General features: G+C 35.7%; 1 protein-coding gene across 2 annotated transcripts; it reads left to right on the top strand.

Moving 5' to 3' along the window:
- The first annotated feature begins 41 nt into the window (after positions 1-41).
- On the top strand, positions 42-20203 carry LOC129254478 (heat shock factor protein 1-like). Of its 2 annotated transcripts, none has more exons than XM_054892943.2 (11): positions 42-296; positions 5791-5899; positions 8749-8873; positions 9758-9876; positions 10410-10550; positions 11252-11369; positions 12776-13413; positions 14787-14895; positions 15768-15821; positions 16765-16813; positions 17388-20203. In XM_054892943.2, exons 1-11 carry the CDS (start codon positions 162-164, stop codon positions 17540-17542), a joined length of 1752 nt encoding a protein of 583 aa, XP_054748918.2. In that variant the 5' UTR covers positions 42-161; the 3' UTR covers positions 17543-20203. The 2 variants fall into 2 exon arrangements, with proteins under 2 accessions (XP_054748918.2, XP_063970592.1); XM_064114522.1 differs by having other exon boundaries at positions 52-296; positions 12776-13415; positions 14783-14895; positions 17388-17627.
- Positions 20204-20672: the final 469 nt, after the last annotated feature.

The raw sequence follows: 20672 nt of genomic DNA, 5'->3' as shown, positions 1-20672 counted from the left end.
AACTTCCGGTGCTTCAACACGGAATAGGCCAATCAGCGTGTCCATCCAGTTAGTGGAGAGATCAGTGGCTAACAACATGGCGGCTGAATGATAAGTCACGGTAAAGCCTTCATGAGAGAATTTTCGTCTATGCAAGTCTGGATGTGAATGCCCGTTTCACCATGGCATCTGAAGAAACTGGCCTTACGGGGTCGGCTCAAGGCAGCATAGTTCAACCGTCATGCCCAGCTTTTCTTTCGAAGTTATGGCTGTTAGTGGATGACGAAGTCACTGATGAACTGATCCATTGGAGCGATGTGAGTACACCCCCGACGCGAGGCGACGCTGATCCAGGAAGCCACGGTCATGGTTCATGCTGCTCAGACTTAGCCAGGCCCAGGCAGGAGGCTCCTAAAATTTCAAGATTTTTTTTTTCAATCCCGAATTTTAATTCAGAAAAATAATTAAAAGACTTCAATTTACTTAAGAACGAAGTTATATGATGAATAGTTGCAATGAAAAATGGCAGTGCGGGCGGTCCACCCAAAATCATATAAATAATGGACGATTTATTTTTGGTGGCCCGATTATCATTGGGCCAGCAAGAAAAAGCTAGTGTGGGAGCCTTGCCATACGATTGGATTTTGCACGAGGCAGGGGTACTTGTTCACTGCTACTAGTGCTACCACCCTGCCTGCATGGCCTGGCTGTGGGGAATCTAAATGTAGATCTCGGTGTTGAAATTACGTTTTTTAGAGAGCCATTTAAAAAAAAAAAAAAAATGAGAGCCGTTTTCAGTTTTCTCGAGCCATTTTTTTTCTTGATTTAGTGCATGGTTTCGCAGTTTGTCCTGCCTGTTTACAAATTCCTTTTAATGTTTAGCATTGTTTATTTAATTATTTATTTTTTCTTCATTATAAATTGTTAAATTATGATTTACAGTAAATTCATTGTTGTTTACATGTACATGTAGGTGTAATGTTTATTGTTTGTATTTTTTATCTTAAATTAATTGAACGTTCTAACTTAAACAATTTTGTCCATCAAATTGAATAGTATGAAGTTTATCAAATTTGAACAGAAATTTGTATTCAGAGGAATCCTTTTCATAAGTACTTTTAAAGTTTTAGTCTCGCCTGCGAAGCAGAGTGAGACAATAGGCGCCGCTTTTCCGAGGGCGGCGGCGTCAACACCAAATCTTAACCGAAGGTTACGTTTTTTAACGACAGCATAACTTAGAAAGTATATGGACCTAGTTCATGAAACTTGGCCATAAGGTTTATCAAGTATTACTGAACATCCTGCCTGAGTTTCAGGTGACATGACCAAGGTCAAAGGTCATTTAGGGTCAATGAACTTAGACCATGTTAGGGGAATCGTCATCAAAATCTTAACCTAAGGTTAAGTTTTTGAAATGTCATCATAACTTAAAAAAATATTTGGACCTCGTTCATGAAACTTAGACATAAAGTTTATCAAGTATTACTGAACATCCTGCCTGAATTTCAAGTCACATGACCAAGGTCCAAGTTCATTTAGCGTCAATGACCTTTGGCCAAGTTGGGGGTATTTATGGAATTACCATCATAACTTTGATAGTTTATTAGTCTTACATGTAGTACATAAAAGTTGGATATAAGAGTAATTAAGTATCACTGAACATCCTGTGCAAATTTTAGGTCACATGACCAAGGTCAAAGGTCAATGAACTTTGGCCATGTTGGGGGTACATGTATCTGTTGAATTACCTTCATAACTTTGAAAGATTATGGATCTGATTCATGAAACTTAGACATAAGAGTAATCAAGTATCACTGAACATCTTGTGCGAGTTTCATGTCACATGATCAAGGTCAAAGGTCATTTAAGGTCAACGAACTTTAGCCAAATTGGGGGTATTTGTTGAATTACCATCATAACTTAAAAGTTTATGGATCTGATTCATGAAACTTGGACATAAGAGTAATCAAGTATCACTGAACATCCTGTGCAAGTTTCAGGTCACATGACCAAGGTCAAAGGTCAATGAACTTTGGCCATGTTGGGGGTATCTGTTGAATTACATATACCATCATAACTTTGAATGTTTATGGATCTGATTCATGAAACTTGGACATAAGAGTAATCAAGTATCACTGAACATCTCATTCGAGTTTCAGATCACATGACCAAAGTCAAAGGTCATTGAACTTTGGCCAAGTTGGGGGTATTTGTTGAAATACCATCATAACTTTCAAAATTAGCTAATTTTAGCGGACCATCGCATTTGTGATCAATTATGGTGTCGTCAAAAACACAAAGATTTAAAAGGACATTTAAAAAAAATTGATTTCTAGACCTCTATTTTGGAAACGTTTATTTTGTTCAAAGGAAGAGTCGGAGCGGATTATTTATTTTCAAAAGTATGATTTAATTGATTTTGATTAATTAATTAGACCTTGCAACTGACTCTATACATGTGACTCTTCATTTGAAAAAAATTAGCATTTTTAATGTAATAAAAAAAAAAATTTCCTTTTGAATTTAATGTTTTTGACATTAAAAAACATTGATCGCAATAGGTACCGAACATTGATCGCAGTTGATCGCAAATCAATGCAATGGTCTGCTAGAATCAACTCAATTACAGGTGTTGGAGTTAACAGTGGTGAGTCGAACCATCAATTCTAAATCCTTTTTTTTTTTTATTCAAAAAAAATATTTATTTTGAAAAAAAAAGTATACGCAACCAAAAAGAATAAAGTGATAGTTTTTTCACATGAATCCGGGCTGGATTCATAATAGGGAAAGCGGAAAATCTTGGTAAAATTTCATTTTTGCCCAACCAATACAGACATATAGCCACATGCCCTTACTCCGTGGAGTGTAAGCACACATTAGTGAATGATTTTTACTCTATAGGAGCCTCCTGGCTAGCCTAGAGGACTCTGTGGTGATATTTTTATAATTATGCCTTTTTCTTGTCTTGTTTAGACACAATTATTATGTCAAAACTTTCCACTGATCCAGGCCTCTACAAAAAAAGTTTTCATCACTTCTTTGGCAAGTGATGAACAAATTTGCTTGCCCGATAGTAAAAACTGCTATCCCAATTTTTTTTATTATTCTTTTATGACGGTACTACACTTAATTTTAAAGGTCAAGAGAAATAACAACAAATGAGAATCATGTAGTAAACATACATAGCCTAGGTCTATAATAGTGCTGCAAGTCAGGCGCCATGTTCGGTTTCGGTTCGGTTCGGCAAGGTTCGGCAGAAATTTGCCGAACATTGGTTCGGTTCGGGGTTCGGTAATGATAGACTGATAAAGCTATAGTTCATTCAGGTATACGTAGCGTACCGGTAGACAATTTGTACTTGATTGACTGCATGTGCTCGCATGTACCTCTGTCACATCAAACCATTTTATCTCTATCTTGTTGACATGAAACTATGAAAGTTATAGCGCTCAAAGAATCAACTGTTATCTCGAATTTGATTATCTGATGACAGATTTATTGGGTAACTCACAGTTCTAAAATGGCGACTCTTCCTAGTCGTCCATACCTGGACCACACTTTGGATACTTGCCAAATTAACTACGCTCGCACTCGTACCAGCTAGGCCAGCGCATGCAGTCCACTTGTAGCGGGACTCTGAGCTCATGAATATTTATATATACAGTCCGGCCAAACGTGATTGGCAATTGCATCACATACGAGGCGGCCAGCGCCAGTGCACTGAACTGTAGGCATAGTAGGGCCAGGGGCGTGTCGAAGAAAGCGTGCTTATGTAATGCGCCTTTCGCTATTTGGCTCGATGGGTGAACTAAACCACCAATCGCATGTCGCTGATTGTCGCATCGGTACATACAGCCACGTGCTTTGTCTGCTCGCGAAACTCAGCTCACTGATTGAAGAGCAATTCCCGAGATTTCTATGATTTCATTGGTCAGATTTCATTCGACCATGAACATACAGACCAAGTGGGATGCAAAGTTTTACGACTGTAATGGGACAGGGGGAGTAGAGTGATCATCGAATTGTTTATGGTTAATTTGAGAAGTTGATAAGAAAGGGAAAAAAAAAATAAAGATTGGGGGTCATTTCCCCCCAAGAGATGAATGTTTCCGCATGGCTTTATCTTCATTCAACTTGTCAACGAGGGGAAGGGGATCTTGCTATATGCTATACCGTAATCATTCATGAGTGTTTGATTTTTATTTTCATCTGATTGTTAATAATAAAAAAGATAACTTCACCTCATCTAATTTCTATATTATTTGTTTTGCGTCTCTCCTTTTCATCTCTAACAGTCACTCACTTTATTTCCCACTTTCACTGGATCTCTCGTTTTCAAAACTCTTTACTTCTCTCTAAAATCATGAAAACTAGACAGTAGCGAGCCGACACCTCAATAATAATGTCAATCACCTCAATCAGATCTTTATTCTCCGCCGCAACAATACACGAGTTACGATCTTAATCACATCGTATCGTAATTCGTAATATTAATGGTACTTCATCTTTCACTTTCAGTTTATTGAGCTCGTTCATTCAAAATAATTTGAAGATTTTCAAACAAGAATCTTGTTCGCCACGTAAAAACAACAATATTTTAGATAATTAGATTTAACCAATGAACACTCATACAGTTTTGGTTTTCTTTACCATGCTTCAGCGATTCGGCCACAGAGCGAGAGATGATAAAAGCCAGTAAAATTATTATAGCGCAACATCATTCATCGGATCTCCTTTCTTAATCAGGGCCGTAAAAACCACAATGTCAACATGAAAATGAAAACTAAATCTAGTAACCGCAAAATAAGCGCATACTTCCAACATACAATTGCAAAGAAGATTAAATAGAGAATGCGCAAATATAATGATTAGAAAGGGTGTAAACTTATAAATTTATTAGATGAAAGCCGTTTTTTTTTTTTTTTGCCGAACTTCCGAACCAAGTCTTAGTGTTCGGTTCGGTTCTGTTCGGTTCGGAAGTGCCATGTTCGGCGAACTACCGTTCGGTTCGGCGGTTCGGCTACAGCACTAGTCTATAAGTTTACTTTCAGCAAAGTCATGACATTAGTTCTTATTGCCATCATAGACATGGATCTGCTAATTTTTACTCAGTTTCACTAGTAGCTTCACTCACACTACCTTTGGAGCTATAAAACTAAGTCACTGCCGATCGTGATGACAAATTCACCAATTTTAGTCTGACGACTCTTTATTTACTCTGGAACGATCACAAACCTTGAGGCTGAGTCACAGTTTGCAGCGAGCTCGAGAATCAGCTGGCGAGCTCATAATGTAGCGCCCTCTGCGCCGATGTATGGAGCACACGGCAAAATAATGGGTTTCTTTGGAGGGGATACAGCAAAGTCTTAAAAGAGCATATATCCTGACAAAAATAGACTGGTTTATCTGTCTACACCTGGGGCCCATCTTACAAAGAGTTGCAATTGATTCAATCAATCAATCAACTATGGAAGCCACCAAACTCAACATATATAATGCATGTTTGTTCGAAAAAAATTCTTGATATGATGTATATTCATAAATTCATCGATTTCTTGAAAATTTGGTGTGTTCTCCTATGTTAACAAAGGACATTTTGCAAATTTCATGTAGAAAAAATTATGACACTGATGGATTTCCATAAAGATATGGTTGATTGGATCAATCATTACTCTTTGTAAGACGGGGCACTGATCTACCTACTGGGCACTTTAAGGCACAGTGTAGGCCTTTTTGTGAATCTCATCCTTCGCGCTGCTCTCATAAATGTTTATTTTAGTTTTTTTTTCTATTTTCTTATGTTTTTGACAGGAAGGGAACAGTTTCATTGTCCAAGATCAGGTCATCTTTGCTCAGCTTCTTCTCCCCCAATACTTCAAGCACAATAACATGGCTAGTTTCATTCGTCAGCTCAACATGTGTGAGTAGCAAAGTGTGTGTGTTTTTAATGAAACAAGATCTCTTTAATCCATGGCCCCTTAAGGGCATTTTCACCACAGATGGACACAGAGGCAAAAAAATCAAGTTGATATTCATGTCAAATGCTTTATGTTTTTTAATAAAACAAGACCTGAAGTTTCTGAGACAACATTTTTTTCCGACTCTGGCAGCCATTTTTATTTCAAAATGGCTGCCAAAGTATGGATACAAATTAGTGTTGAAAATAGTATATTGATACATATTTTGTTTTGACAGATTTTTAAAGAACAGGTTTGATCATGATGTTTTCGCCTGTGATTTAGCTTGCTATTATAACACTTTTTAAAATCCCATAGAAAGAAACACCAGTAATTCATTCATCTGATAAAAAAACATTGATGAAGTATGTGATATGGTATGTAATGTCAGTTACCGAAAACATGAACTTTTTTTTCTCATTTCCTGGAAAAGAGGATATATTATATGAAACTTGGTAGATTTCCTCTCTAGGTAACACCTTTCCCTTCTACACCAAAATTAAAGATTACCAATTAACAATGAAGCCATAGGGTACCATTAAATATATGTAATGTCAGTTACCAAGTGGAAAATGTAATGTCAGTTACCGAGATGTAATGTCAGTTACCATGTTAAACGTTGGTTACCAATATTGAAATGCAAATATGTGGTCAATTTTATGGTGAAGAAATATTGTATACTTGTTATTAAAGTCTTTCACTTTAAAAGTCACACCAGAAGGAGCTTGCTATTGACTTTTAAAAGGTATAGTTCACAAGGAATACTATATGAAATTATGAAGGAAGTTGCATTCCCATCGTGCAAAAAAAATTACTATGAAATTGTTTTGTACATGCACTTACCAAGTACCTAATTGTTTGTATCAGACATTTTTTTTTTTTTTTTTTGGGGGGGGGGGTAGGGGGTACTTTTCCCAACCTATTGCCTAAATCTGCAACATTTTTTAGCTTAACATTGTGATGAAGGGGATTTCCAGGGTCCCTTTTTTAGTTTCTAGGATTCTTTTGAGCATTGCCTCGATAAAAGTAAATTCCTGGTTTTTATACCTGTTAGTAGTGTGGATGTGTGATACAATTTTGTTTTGGTTTACAAGTATAGATGAAAAGTGAAATTTGACAGTTCTGATCAATGTTGCATGGATCTACGTACTAAAACTTTTTTTTTTCTAATTTACAAATAGTTCAGTTTCAGTTTAGAAGCTGGAGTTTATTTTTTGTTGACAGCTTAAAAAAGAAATTAGCAAAGAAAATGATTAAACAAATTATGAAGAGAATTGAAATCCGACAGATATGAACAAGCACATTGCTTGCACTGACCAGAATAGAAATCAATGAAACTACATGGCTGCATGAGATTGGGGGGAGGGGTACGTGTAGCCTAGGGGAGGAGACCCTTATTCATTTTGCCTTTTTTGAGGGGAGGGGGAGGTTGGAGAAGGAAAAGGTTTAAAAAGTCAATATAAAACTGATGAATATATTATGGGTGTATAGTCAGAAAAGCCATGTGTACAGTCAATGCAATATTAAATTACTATAGGAAAACATGTAGCTATGACCCCACCCCCAAGTAAGTAAAACATACATTTCTTATCTTTTGATAATTAAAAATGTGAAGTATTATGAAACTTTTATGATTTTAAAAAGCCTTACATATAAGTACCAAGATAATTATGCCTTTGAAAATCATATAGCACTGGTAAATGTTAATGTGTATTGTCAGTTACCGACAAGTAATGATAAAAATGTTCAAATCAAAGAAAGGAATTAAAAAAAAGAAAAAAAAATTCATCGAAATGTTCCTAGAAACTCGGGTATACTTCCACATCAAGCTCACTTTCATGTGAAGCCCTGCACAGAAGATACAATGCAATGATTCCACACATTTGACTTCCATGTGTTATCTCTATGGCAAATTAAGTGTAATGTCAGTTACCGTAATGTCAGTTACCAGCATGGTTGTGGAAAAATTATCATAGCCCCCAAAAGACAAAAACAAATTGTTTAATATTTTGACACATCTTAATCTAGTAACGGAGGTATATTTACATATTCAAATTATTACTCTATCTACTCAGGGACATGAGATATTTTAATTTTAATGAACACCCTGAAATTGCATGTCCTTTTGCGTAATGTCAGTTACTGACACATTTTTGCTTGCTGATGCGTACAAAAATGTGGTTACATAGGAAAACTTAGTATCAGAGTATACAGCAAGGTTCACTTTATTAACTCTATCAAAAGCAAACTCCCATCATTTGTTGTTTTAGAGATACACACAATGAAAGGTGTGAAAACATTGTGCCGTGTAATGTCAGTTACCGTGAAAATGCCCTTAAGCTCAACAGCCAGTCAAAATCAAGGATTCCATGTGAATCAACATTGAATAGCAAAGTTACCAGAGACTAACTTTTATTGAACAGGGAATTCTTTCAGCTATGTATCCCTTGGACTATTTTTTTTTAATTATTTTTCTTTAAGATGCACATAGGTAACATTATTTGAAATTCTATGTCAGGCTCAGAAGAGGAAGCTGCTAGTCAACAAGATATGTGATTAGACTATATTTAGATGCCACATGTTTGTGACTATTCAGGGGAAAAGATTGTGATTACTTTTTTTTTTCTTGACTTTTTGTACAAAGTACGATCGGGTACAACCTTTTCCTAATGTAAATTGTGTACACACCCATAGCTCTTTTTTATGGAAGGGAGGTAGTCATTTATTCCCTACCAATTATTTAAAAACTCTACTGAATTCTCATTCTCGTGTTCCGATTGTGGCTTTATGTGTTCGTATCATCTTACTTCAGATGGTTTCAGGAAGAAAGCACACTTGGATGACGGCGCACTAAAAACAGAACGAACCGACATTGAATTCCAACATCCTCATTTCTTGAAAGGAGAAATCAAGCAACTAGAATTAATCAAGAGAAAGGTATTTCAATTATTGATTTATTTGAAGGCATTTCATAAAGCTGTATAGTCACACATATATAACCAAAAAAAATTTTTTTAAAGGGGGATGTTATAACAAAACTTTTTAGCAATAAAGGGATATACCCTTGGAACAAGTTGGATTGTGTGATATCAGGCAAAAAGGACAAATGATATCATTGAAAGTTTGGTCAAACGATAAAGTTCTGAGTATTGAAATGTCAAGAATGTCAATGTTCATTTTGTTATGGAGATCCTCCCACTGTAAGGCAACCAAGATTTCTAATTTTGGCAGAAAACGCCTTTCTGAGAATTGATTCACATTTATCACACATGAAATTTTAAAATGTGCCAAGCATGGTAAAAAAAAAATGGAATTGGCCTCTCAATTTCCGTGCTACGGTTCATCCTTTTTGTTTTCTTGTGTAAAAATGGATATAGCTCCCTATTTTCAAGCCTGAACTAATAAAGCAATTTTCTATTACTTTGTACCTTTAGAAAGAAAATCTTAAGAGAAATCCAGAACATTTTGGGGGTGATTTGGCCTCGAATGACACCTGGGCAGTAATTGTAGAACATCAGGGATGTCAATGTCACAATTAAATATGGGCCCTATACAAGAACCCAAAGTCATCTTACCAACAATTACTGCACTATTCAGTTAATGCTGCACATATGCCGTGCCATTTGTTACAGACTAAATAGCATATATATGCATGATGAATCTGGGGTAAGGATTTGAATGCTAGAAGGTATGTTACAAGGTACTCAATGGCAACAAATTTCACGCTATTGAATGAAATGTTTTAGATGTAGATCCGGCAACATATGTGTATTCTCCATTAATTGATATTTTTGTCCATTCTTGTAATGTTTTCTTGGCAGGTGTCTGGTAAAGATGAGTCTAAACTTAAACCCAATGATGTAGGCAAGATTCTCTCCAATGTTAGAGAAATGAAGGGGAAGCAGGATGACATTACATCCAAACTAGAATCAATCAAAGTGTAAGCATGGATATATATTCATTATGATCAAGTGGTTGAAATTGAATGATTACATTAAAGGTTTTGGGTAGCCAATATTCATGAAACTGGGCAAAAATGTCTTTAATCTAAGTGAAGACATAATTTGACATTCCACCAATCATGCTAACATTATCTGGTGACTTTCAGTGAAGTGTTAGAAAAGTCAACTGTCACAGTCTACACGATGCTATAGTGATTTCTTCGGGTAACATTCAAGAATTTTCGCAAATTCACAGAAATAGAAATTTAATTGGTTCTGGACAGTAACATAATTTTTGCACAGCGACACAAAACGCTTAGTCAGATGTCCGCCCCCCCCCCCCTCGTGAACAAAGGATAATCCTTTGTGCTGATGCCCATGATACAGTGTTATCTTTTTATGAAATTTTGTCAAATATTCTTCAAAGTTTCTGGAATTTTTCCTTTCTCCTTGATTGAAAGAAGATATTCATTATATAAAAGTATGTGAAAGTCACTCTATAAATGCCTCATTTCTTTTGTTGTTTCCTCAGTGAAAACGCTGCACTGTGGCGAGAGGTCGTTGGACTACGTCAAAAGCATGACAAACAGCAGAAGATAGTCAACAGACTCATCCACTTTCTCATCACCCTGGTCCAGCCAAAACCAAAAGTTGGAAGCACAAGGAAGAGACCGTATGTACAGAGACACTGCACTTCACAAGGAGTTGTAGTTTGAATTTTGTTTCATTTTAATCCTACCATGCCCCACCCCTTCTCTTTCTCTCTCTTTCTACAGTATTATTTTTTGATAGACTTCACAAAGCAATTACCTCTCTTTTTTCCAGATCGGTTTATGTTGGGCAATCTTAGATTTGTGTACAAAGTCAATAAAACATATTCACAAAAGAGTAGTTATTTTTCGTTCTTAAAGTTCTGCCTGATTGTTCAATCGCATTGAATGATTTTCATATTAAAAGAAGAGGCGATTCAGAACAATACGTTCAGGAAAAAATAAATAAATATACAGAAGAAGTTCTGAAGAAAAAAAAGAGGAAAATATGAGAAGGAAAACTTTGTCTTTTATAACTTATAAAATCATTTATAAGAATATTACATATGACATCTCAACCCCTCAAAAAAAAATTATATCGATGTATTTATATGCAATAATTCTTTTCATACATACATTTGCAAAATTAATATGTAGAAAATAATTATTTTGGGATTTTTTTGTCGAAGTTTATAGTTTTTAGTCAGGAGTCACAAGTGGTACCCAAGATCAGGGGGGGGGGCACCTTCCCTAAAACCTTTGAAATAGCCAAGTCATTTTAGGTTTGTTAAATTTTGTTATATGTTTCTCACTTTGTATTTGTTGGTTTTATTTTGTAATTCAGAATGAATCAGTTGATGATTGAAGGATTACCCGAGTCTCCCCCAAGTAAAGCTAAGTTCACTCGAACGCATCCTGCAAGTTCTGCTCTCGAAGGATTACAAATCAGAAATCTCAAGCAGGTAAAGATTTCTTCACTTTTATTTTGTCTCAGGGGCAATTTCAGTAAGCTGTTCATAAGTTGAGAATGACTGGTGATCCTTCTTGTGGTAAATGGTATTCACCATTAAATGTTTGTGGTGATTATTTACCACAAGAAAGGATCACCAGTCATTCTTAACTTTTGAACAGCTTTATGAAAACCCACCAGATGTTGGAAGTCACTATATTACTCTTGATGTAAGGGATTAGTTAATTTATCATGAGAAGAAATTGCCTGAATGCTCTAGTGTCTGATCAAGGTAGCACTCCACTCTGACTATGGTCTTGAAATTAGCCATCGAATCTTTTTTTCTGTTGATACTTTGTGAAAAAAAATCATTATTATTATTGCCCTCTCTTGGTAATGTTTTTTATTTTTCTTTAAAGAATTACTCCAGCCTGAAAATAATATCATTTGTACAGATAAAGAAAAATCAAGACAAACAAAACACTGAAAAGTTGAAGAAAATCAGACAAAGAATAACATAGCTATATGGCATTCTAAAGATTAGCATTATTCCGGTGAAATAGTTCTAGGCATGTCTGCATGAATACTGTATTCAATTAGCAAACTGATGATGTCATATCCCCATTTTTTCTTTTGTATTTTATTACATGAACTTATGTTTATTGAAATTTTGTCCTCTGAAAACCCCCCCAAAAAAAAATTTGTTTGACAACTAATTAAATACATTAGATATCCATTGCTGCACCTTATTTTATTGTAAGGGAGATGTATCATTCATACATGTATAAAAAAATATTTAGTAATTATGATTTCATGTAATAACATATTTAGAGAAAAAGGAAAGTGGGGATTTGACATCATTAGCCTATCTAATGAATATTCATGACGATGTGCATATAACTGTTTTCACAAAATATTGCTAAATTTTAAAATTCAATAACTTCTTATTTGTCATCGGATTTTGATGAAATTTTCAGCATTTTGCTCAGTGAATTTTACTCTATTTGTTCAGATATGATTATTATCAGCCCGGAGTTCCCCTTTAATAAAGGGCCCTCCGAGCTCATACAGTATCTTATAAACTTAGTGATTGTATTTTTTTTTTAAAGCAACAGACAAAGATTATAACCTGGATCTTTCATCCCATTCCATGTTTAAGAAGTGTAAAAAAAATGCAATGCAATTTTTATCAGGCACCTAATCAAAATAGTTTTTAATGCATATTCGCAAAAATATCCAGGAATCATATGTTATTTTATATCATCCACATCATATTTATTTTGAGGACACATTCATACATAATTCAGTTGGTGATAAGGATGATTTGAGAGTATTTTCCAAATCTATTTTGAAACAATCCAAGTTTAGAAGTAATTGTGATGTATTTATTTTCATACCTTTTTAATTTTTTCCTTGTAGGACAGCAATCTAGATTTCTTGAGTCGATCAGATGGACCTCCGCTCAAAGACTTGATAGGAAGTGCCCCATCTGAGTCAAAGGTCACTGAATTGTTTGATGAAGGGCTAGATGAGGATGATTTGATTCCATCCAACATCCCGTCAGGTACTGTGATAAACCCCGTCTTACAAGGTGAAGCTATCCAAGGTTCCCAGGACAATAAGACCACAGAACTCTTCAGTCAAAGTAACCAGGGCACCATGGCCATTCAGGCTGCTTCTACATCGTTGGCAAGCCCTGACAGTGTGGCAGGCAATGGTCAGCCAGAAAGCGTTGGATCACATGCTTCTAACATCCCCGTGCTGACCGCATTAAGTCCTGATGTTACATACCCTCTGACTCCTGGTAATGATGAAATGGGATGGTTAGACATGGCCGACAATGCCCCTGCTGAAGTTGTTGGTCTAGAGGATGCAGGAGCGACAGGACTTTATAACCCATTGACAGGTGAAGTCTCGTCATCAGCTCTTGTTCAGGACGGAACATTTGGTCCCGGGGAAGGGCAGCTCGTCCTTACAAGACCTTCATCCCAAAATGAGAACAAGCAGAGTTCTAACAAAGTGTTGTTACAGCGTATGTTGTCAAATGAAGAGCATAAGTAAGTTTGTTATGCCATATACCTCTTCAGCTCTTGCTTTTTTTAAATTTCTTTTTTTTTTGCGTGTGTGTCCACATTCAGGTTTGAGGACTTGAGCTCGGTTGACACTTGCACGCATTGTAGTTCCCGCATAGTTTGCGCATGGGCATGCACTCGTGCGGGCCAATGCGTGAACTATGCGTGCCAGCTTGCGGATAGGTGCATGGCACGCATTACAAATTTGTGAACTTTTTGTGAACTATGCGCAACCTAGTCGTGCCACTACGTGGCATCGAAATAGATTTCGTGGCACAAGAAATAGTAGGCACACCCCCCAGGTTAGTGGCTCGCAGTTCACTACAGGGTCGCGCATACTTTGCGCAAAGACTAAGCACACTTCACGCATAGTTCGAGAATGATATGCAAAAAAATTGTAAGTGCAGACCACGTGATTAGTGTAAGTCGTCCTAATCAACGAACGTAGAGGATGTCAACACCAGAACGTTGGAATATTTAAATTTGCGCTAGATAAGTCACAGAATAGGGTGTCGAGAATATTTGCTGAAAGCACGTCGGGACAGTGCGTGAACTATGCGCAAACAATGTGCTAACATGTAGTGAACGTGAACATTCTGCGTGAGTTTTGGGTCACATGACCGAGATCAAAGGTCGTTCAGGCCTTCAGGGTCAACAAACTTTGGTCATGGTGGGGTAATAGTTGAAATGCCATCACTACATTAAATTTTATGGATCTCGTTCATGAAACTTGGACTTAAAGGTAATGTTGTATCACTGAACATCCTGCCTGATTTTTGTGTCACATGACCAAGGTCAAATGTCATTTAGGGTCAACAAACTTTGCTCATGGTGGGGGTAGTTGTTGAATTGTTATTATAACCTTGAAAGTTTATAGATCTAGTTCATAAAATTTAGACATAAGAGCAATCAAGTATCATTGAACATCCTGTAAGAGTTTTAGGTCACATGACCAAGGTCAACGGTCATTTAAGGTCAATGAACTTAGGCGTGTTGGAAGTATTGTTGATTTGCCATCATAACTTTGAAAGTTTATGGATCTAGTTCATGAAACAAGGATGAAAAGGTAATCAAGTATCACTTATTGTTTTGCACAGGTCTTTATAGGTCACATGATGAAGGTCTAAGGTCATTTAGGGTAAATGAATATAGTCTTTTATTATCATATGAATACTTATTTTTTGTGAATAATTATTTAATAGTCATTTTCAAAGTCAGCACTGTTGCTATATTGAATTGTGTAATGCAAGTGAGACTGCCAGAGGCGTTCCACGTGTTAATCCTGATTAGGCAGTGTCTCTGAATATTAGGATGAGATTATTATGTGATTTCTTTTGATTTTGATATTTCTGGTCTAGGCAAGACCTGGGAGATCAACTCAGCACGGTGCAGTCCAGTCTGAATGATTTCAAGCAAATGATTCAAAGCAATCCATCTCTCAACATTGAACTTGGCGATCTTCTGAGTGTAAGTACTAAAGGGACACCTCTTTGCATGTTCATTGTCAATTCCATTCACAACTTCTTACAACTTGATGACAATTATGATGATTAAGAGGAGGAGGAGGAGGACGACAACGATGATGATGATGTTGATATTGATGATGATGATGATTCTGACCATGTTAATAATTACGAAATGAAGATTATGAGATGTTGATTATGATGATGATGTTGATGTTAATGAGATGGTTGATCATGGTGATGATTACAGACCTACCAACCAGTACGTTTTAGCCGTATTTAGTACGTTTTTGCAACCAAAATACGGCAGTAAGTTTTTTCTTTGAAAAATACGTTTTTTGTAAAAAAAAAAAAAAAATTACTAAATCGTAATTTATTGAGAAAAATAATACTATATGTCTCTATTTCATAAAACGTGCACAAATATGGTTATTAGATCAATGTAATTTCAGGTAACTTGTTTTTTTCTTCAACCAGGGTGAAGATATACACATGTTTTAATGTTGTTGTTTTTTTCATCTGCAATAGCAGTGCGCATTTTAGCTTGCATGCAGCTTGAGCGCCGCAATGAGTGAGTGTGCCAGGCATTTTATTATGAAATACACTTTTTTGGGGAAAAATACAGGTTTTTTTTATCACAGAATACAGTTTTTCATTCCCAGATGTTGGCAGGCCTGTGATTATGATAACAGGGATGAGGATAATGATTTCAGCAAGTGCTCTTTTTTGTATGTATTTTCTTTGGAAAAAAAATTTGGGGTTCATATTTTTTTCTTTGCTTTAACATACTACCCCTCTACCATCCCCACATATATGCAGTAGATATTTTATTAAATCAGATTATTTTATTTTCCTTATTTTCTTTTTTTTTTACAGGATTTCCAACTACTCTATGAGCCAGACTCCCTGACGCTTCCTCCTACCAATTTTGTAAGTTTGTTAGATCAATTACATTCTAGGCTATGCTTGAGTTAATATTTTCCAGGGTTCCCAGCCCATCAGGGAAATCAGGGAAAATTATTTTACTTTTTTCATGTCAGGGAAAAATCAGGGAATTAGATTTTTTTTAAATACCTCAAATCAGGGAAAAGGTACCTCAAATGAGGGAAAAATCAAGGAATTTTGATCGGCCGAAAAGTCGAAAGTACGGTTGTCAGTCAGACTCTTGTTATATTCTGTTGCATTTCAAAACAACATCCGTTGAATGACTGTTTATGGTTGTACTAATTCGTTTAACATTATTGTTTTTTATACTGATAATACATGTAATTCACTGCAACAACTTGAGAACATGCGAAACTGGGAATGGTTTTAAATAATTATGAGGGAATTTTAAACTCAGGGAATTTTGTTTTCTTGAAAAGCTTGGAATCCTGATTTTGGAATACTGGAATTTGTCCTGCGATTATATTCCAGCTACTATTTTCCCATTCCACTGCTCTCACAAAATTTGTGACAACGGGGCAATTCATGCTAAACGCTGTGTGGGAGTAAAACTTTGAGTTACCTTTTCATTTGAGCTTCCTCGCAATATTGACACTTAAATACAAAACTTATAACAAAGAAACTAAACTATGGCATGTTATATATATTTATAATTTCTTAATTTTCTTGTCTGGGTTAGTCGGTACCTTTGATGCCTCTTGAAAATGCTTGTCTCAATGTAATATGCAAGGGGTTTTGCTTTAAAAGCACACTTAGCAGCTGCAAAATAATACTGCATATTTTTTTTTAAGAAAGTCAGATATCCTACACATTGTTCAACACAATGTATTGACATTTGGTCTTTTAAATCATTGAACAGTATTTTAGATTAATCTATGTACTTTAACATAGGGATGTTCAAATCTTTTCTTCTGTATTTTTTTTTCAGGAGAGTCTTCAAAATGAAGATGATGGTGAAAATGATGTGATGTCTACAGGTTAGTGAATTATTTTCCAGGTTTTATGCTTAGCTCATAGTTTAGCCACATGTAGACCCCAATAGTTGTAGCTATCTTTAATTTTAGACAAAGATTAAAACTACTGGTGGCTTTGTCTGATTCAAATCTTCTGTTGCCTCTGAATCTATTTGACTAAGGAGAAATTCGATTTAGAACAGGCATGTTACGCAAGTATTGCATAATTTGATCTAAAAAATTGCTTCGACTTGGGTGATTTTTTTATCTAAACATGTTTGAATATGATTAATCGATCAAAATACAATGTTTTGCATCTTGGTCTTATATAAGTATGATTATATGAACCCTAACTAGGCTGGTCCTTTTGAGCCATGCTTACGAGTTATGGGGGTGGGGCATTTTCCACCCTTTGAGATTTTGGTTGCATAGAATAAGTATGCACGTCAAATTCGTCAACTGTGACATCTTCCCATCTTTGTCTTTAAAGTTTAAGAAATGATTAATTAGACTCTTCATTATGCAGATATATGCATAGATCTAAATCAGAGTGTTTATTAATAAGCCAGTAAATGAATCATTCTAATTTCCATTTCAGGGAACGAGTTGGTGACCTACAAACCTTCTACATCCAGTGCATCTTTGGGATCCTTCATGGCTGATGACGAGGATTCTTTACTCCGATCTCTGGACGATGACTCCCTTGCTCTCAGAGGGCAGAATGAGAATGATGGAGTAAGCTTTCTTCTTTGAGCCTGGTCTAACAATGAAAGGTCCAGTGACATCTCTTCATAACAACACTGAAGATGTCAATTATATTTTACAAGCTAGATCTGGGACCTACCTGAGATAGAGTTGCAGTATATTCATACTCAAGTTGCAACTAATTCAAATTCGTGGAGTTGAAAGATGGGAATTTTAAAATCAATTGCAATCTGTGTTTGAATTGAATCTATCACAACCCATTATAAGGCAGGACCTATGAACTCTCAATTCATTGGTGTGATTATGCAGAGGAGTGAGGGAGAATTTCCTTCTTCAGTCCCATCCTATTGTTTTTTATGTGTGTAAAACTTGAAATTTCTTTCAGATTGAAAATGATGCCTTGATAAACAATCTGCATGATAAACTCATATTCTGTGCCGAGAAAGTAGTGTAGAAATTGCAAGTCTATTATTCAGAACTGGGCTTGATGACATGGAGACCTAGTCTGTAAAATGCCATTGACGAAAGAAATGTAAAATGTCATCCTGCCTAGTAGTATGTCGCTTCACAGAGTCTTTTAAGATGTCATGATCAAGATGACCATTATGAAAGTTTGTCCGTTGAAGTACTGTTCAGACCAGTCAAGAGTAAAGCTGGTAGGCACGTCATAGTATGCTGGATGTTGTAAGTAATATTAAAAGTAATCTCTAGACTGATATTCAAAAAGCTTTTTCTAGCATTAGGATTGAAAAACAGCCACACAAGAAAAACTTGATCATCTTAAAGAGATACCAATTGAAATACCAATTGATATGTCATACTTGACTGGTTAGAAAAGATGAATGGTTGTCGAAGAAAAAATTGCTAGTAGACTGATGATTCAATATCATCTTGGGAATCTGGTAATGTGCAATAATGCCTTACCAGAAGAAACTCATGCACGAAGCATAATTTAAGGTATAAAATTGACTACATGCGACTTAAATTTTCAGTGATTGAAAGAAAAAAGATTATGTACAGCATGTTTTCTCGTTACTAAATGTTCATGTCGCCACACTTAAAATGATAACTTATTGCTGCACTATTTTTTTTCCTTTATGTTTTCCTATCTATATATCTTTTGGTTTACCTACCTTTTCTTTCTTTTTTTTGGTTTGTTAAGTCCCAAAGTGATGTGGTGTCGAATGATGCTTGTAAATATCATAAACCTGGTAATAACCAAGATTCAAGTTTATTCATAGTGGGCCATGCTTGCAAGCATTGCTGAAATTCAATCAAAAACTTAATAAATACGTATTTAATTTTGTAGCCAGACATCCATCTTATAGACAATATATCATTCTACTTGAAGGGAAAAAAATGTCAAGATATGAATTTCTATTTAACTGGATGTTTTAGTGTGAACATTCAGTACACCTCAGTCTGTAGTCTAAAGGTATCAATCCAGTTTTGTCCCTATCAAACGGGAGTTGCTAGATTTCAATCACACTCATAGCAATAACCCTTGCCCCCCCCCCCTTCCTTCATTTTGCATGATTCAGTGCATCTTCCATCCCCAGCACAACCCTCCTACTCTCCACTTCTTTCAAGTATTCAAAATTTTCAACAGAAGTAAGAGTTCCCTTTTTTGTACTGAAAGGTGCTAATCTGGATGAGTTTCATATTTTTTAATGATTTTTAGTGACATCTTGCCTGTAAACACCCCCATACTGAATAACTTGTCATTATCATCCTTATTATCATCACCATCATCCTCTACATCATCCTTATCACCATCATCTCCATCATCATCATCACCATCATCATCACCATTATCATCACCATCATCATCTCCATCATAAGCATCATCATCATCACCACCATCATTATCCTCATCTTAATCATCATCTTGACCATCATCAACATCATCATCCTTATCATAATCATCATCATCCTTATCATAATCATCATCCTTATCATAAACAGGAGCAGCTGCACAATTTTTAGATTATGTCTTCTATTTATGGTATTGACCCTCTTTAAAAATCCTGTATGTAATTTTTACATACTCATGAAATGAACTTCAATATGAATTATGTGTTTTCTCGGTGATTAGAATAATGAGTTTTAATAATAGACAATCTTTACATGATATGATGGGACACAGAATCAACATAAATTCTCATATTGCATCGATGTGTTCTACTGCTCGAGTTCTTTACTGAAATGATGTAAATATGTTCAGGAAAGGTGTATAAAATGTTGATATATGTTTTTAGTGACAATGTAACATGCATCTTTTTTGTATTGCTGTTCTATGCCTTAATGCACGGCAAATAAGTAATTGTACTGTAAAGAAGATTATTGTGGAGATATTCAGATTAGCAGATCACATAGTGAAGGAATGTTGATGTCTGTGATTATTTTGTTGTAATATTAAAGCACAGGGGCGTCGATCCATTTTTCAGATTGGGGGGGCGAAATCATTAACGTTCCAAAGGCGCTCGATCGTACAAAACACCCACCCACACACACACACACACACACACACACACATACATATATATATATATTATATATACACACACACACACACATATATATATATATGTATATATCTATATATATGTATGACTCATGAGACACAGACACGTATCTCACTACACAGATAGTACGAGTGCCGAGAGTGAGCTCAAATTTCTTTATATTCTGAGCTGAAAACTTGATATTCTAAGCATTTTTGGAACCAATGATTAAGATTTGTATCTAAAAGAGAATAGATGCGAGCGCGAAGCGCGAGCTGAAAATTTTGATATTTCGATCTGAAAAAATGACAGTTTACTGGACGTTTTTGATAAAGAACAAGCTATATATCCAAGAAAAGATGCTTGCAAATTGAAGCAGTTCTTTTGAGGCTTAGAACTGAAAATGGGACATTTACATTCACCAATTTAATCATGAAAAGTATGGGTTTTTGCTACAGAAATGATGCGAGCGCGAAGCGCGAGCCGAAAATTTTTATATTCCAATCTGAAAAGCGGACATTTTGAGCACGATTTTAAATAAAGAACGAGTTGTGTATCTCAATCTCGCTTGCTGAACATTACAATCTTGGTTTTTTTTAATGCATATCCGGAATTATTGGGGGGGGCAAAATGATATGTTTGCCCCCCCAATATTTTCATTGGTGGGGCGATCG

The sequence above is a fragment of the Lytechinus pictus genome, chromosome 2, assembly GCF_037042905.1.
Source record: "Lytechinus pictus isolate F3 Inbred chromosome 2, Lp3.0, whole genome shotgun sequence".
Classification (NCBI taxonomy): domain Eukaryota; kingdom Metazoa; phylum Echinodermata; class Echinoidea; order Temnopleuroida; family Toxopneustidae; genus Lytechinus; species Lytechinus pictus.
The sequence above is the reverse complement of the archived record's forward strand: the minus strand, read 5'-3'. Positions and strand labels throughout refer to the sequence as shown.

Bases quoted from the DNA above. Each gene is read 5' to 3' on its own strand.
- LOC129254478 (XM_064114522.1), top strand. From the start codon at position 162: ATGGCATCTGAAGAAACTGGCCTTACGGGGTCGGCTCAAGGCAGCATA. The intron at 9,877-10,409 runs GTAAGCATGGAT...TTGTTTCCTCAG, and splicing joins AAACTAGAATCAATCAAAGT to TGAAAACGCTGCACTGTGGC. The intron at 13,416-14,782 runs AAGTTTGTTATG...GATATTTCTGGT, and splicing joins GTCAAATGAAGAGCATAAGT to CTAGGCAAGACCTGGGAGAT.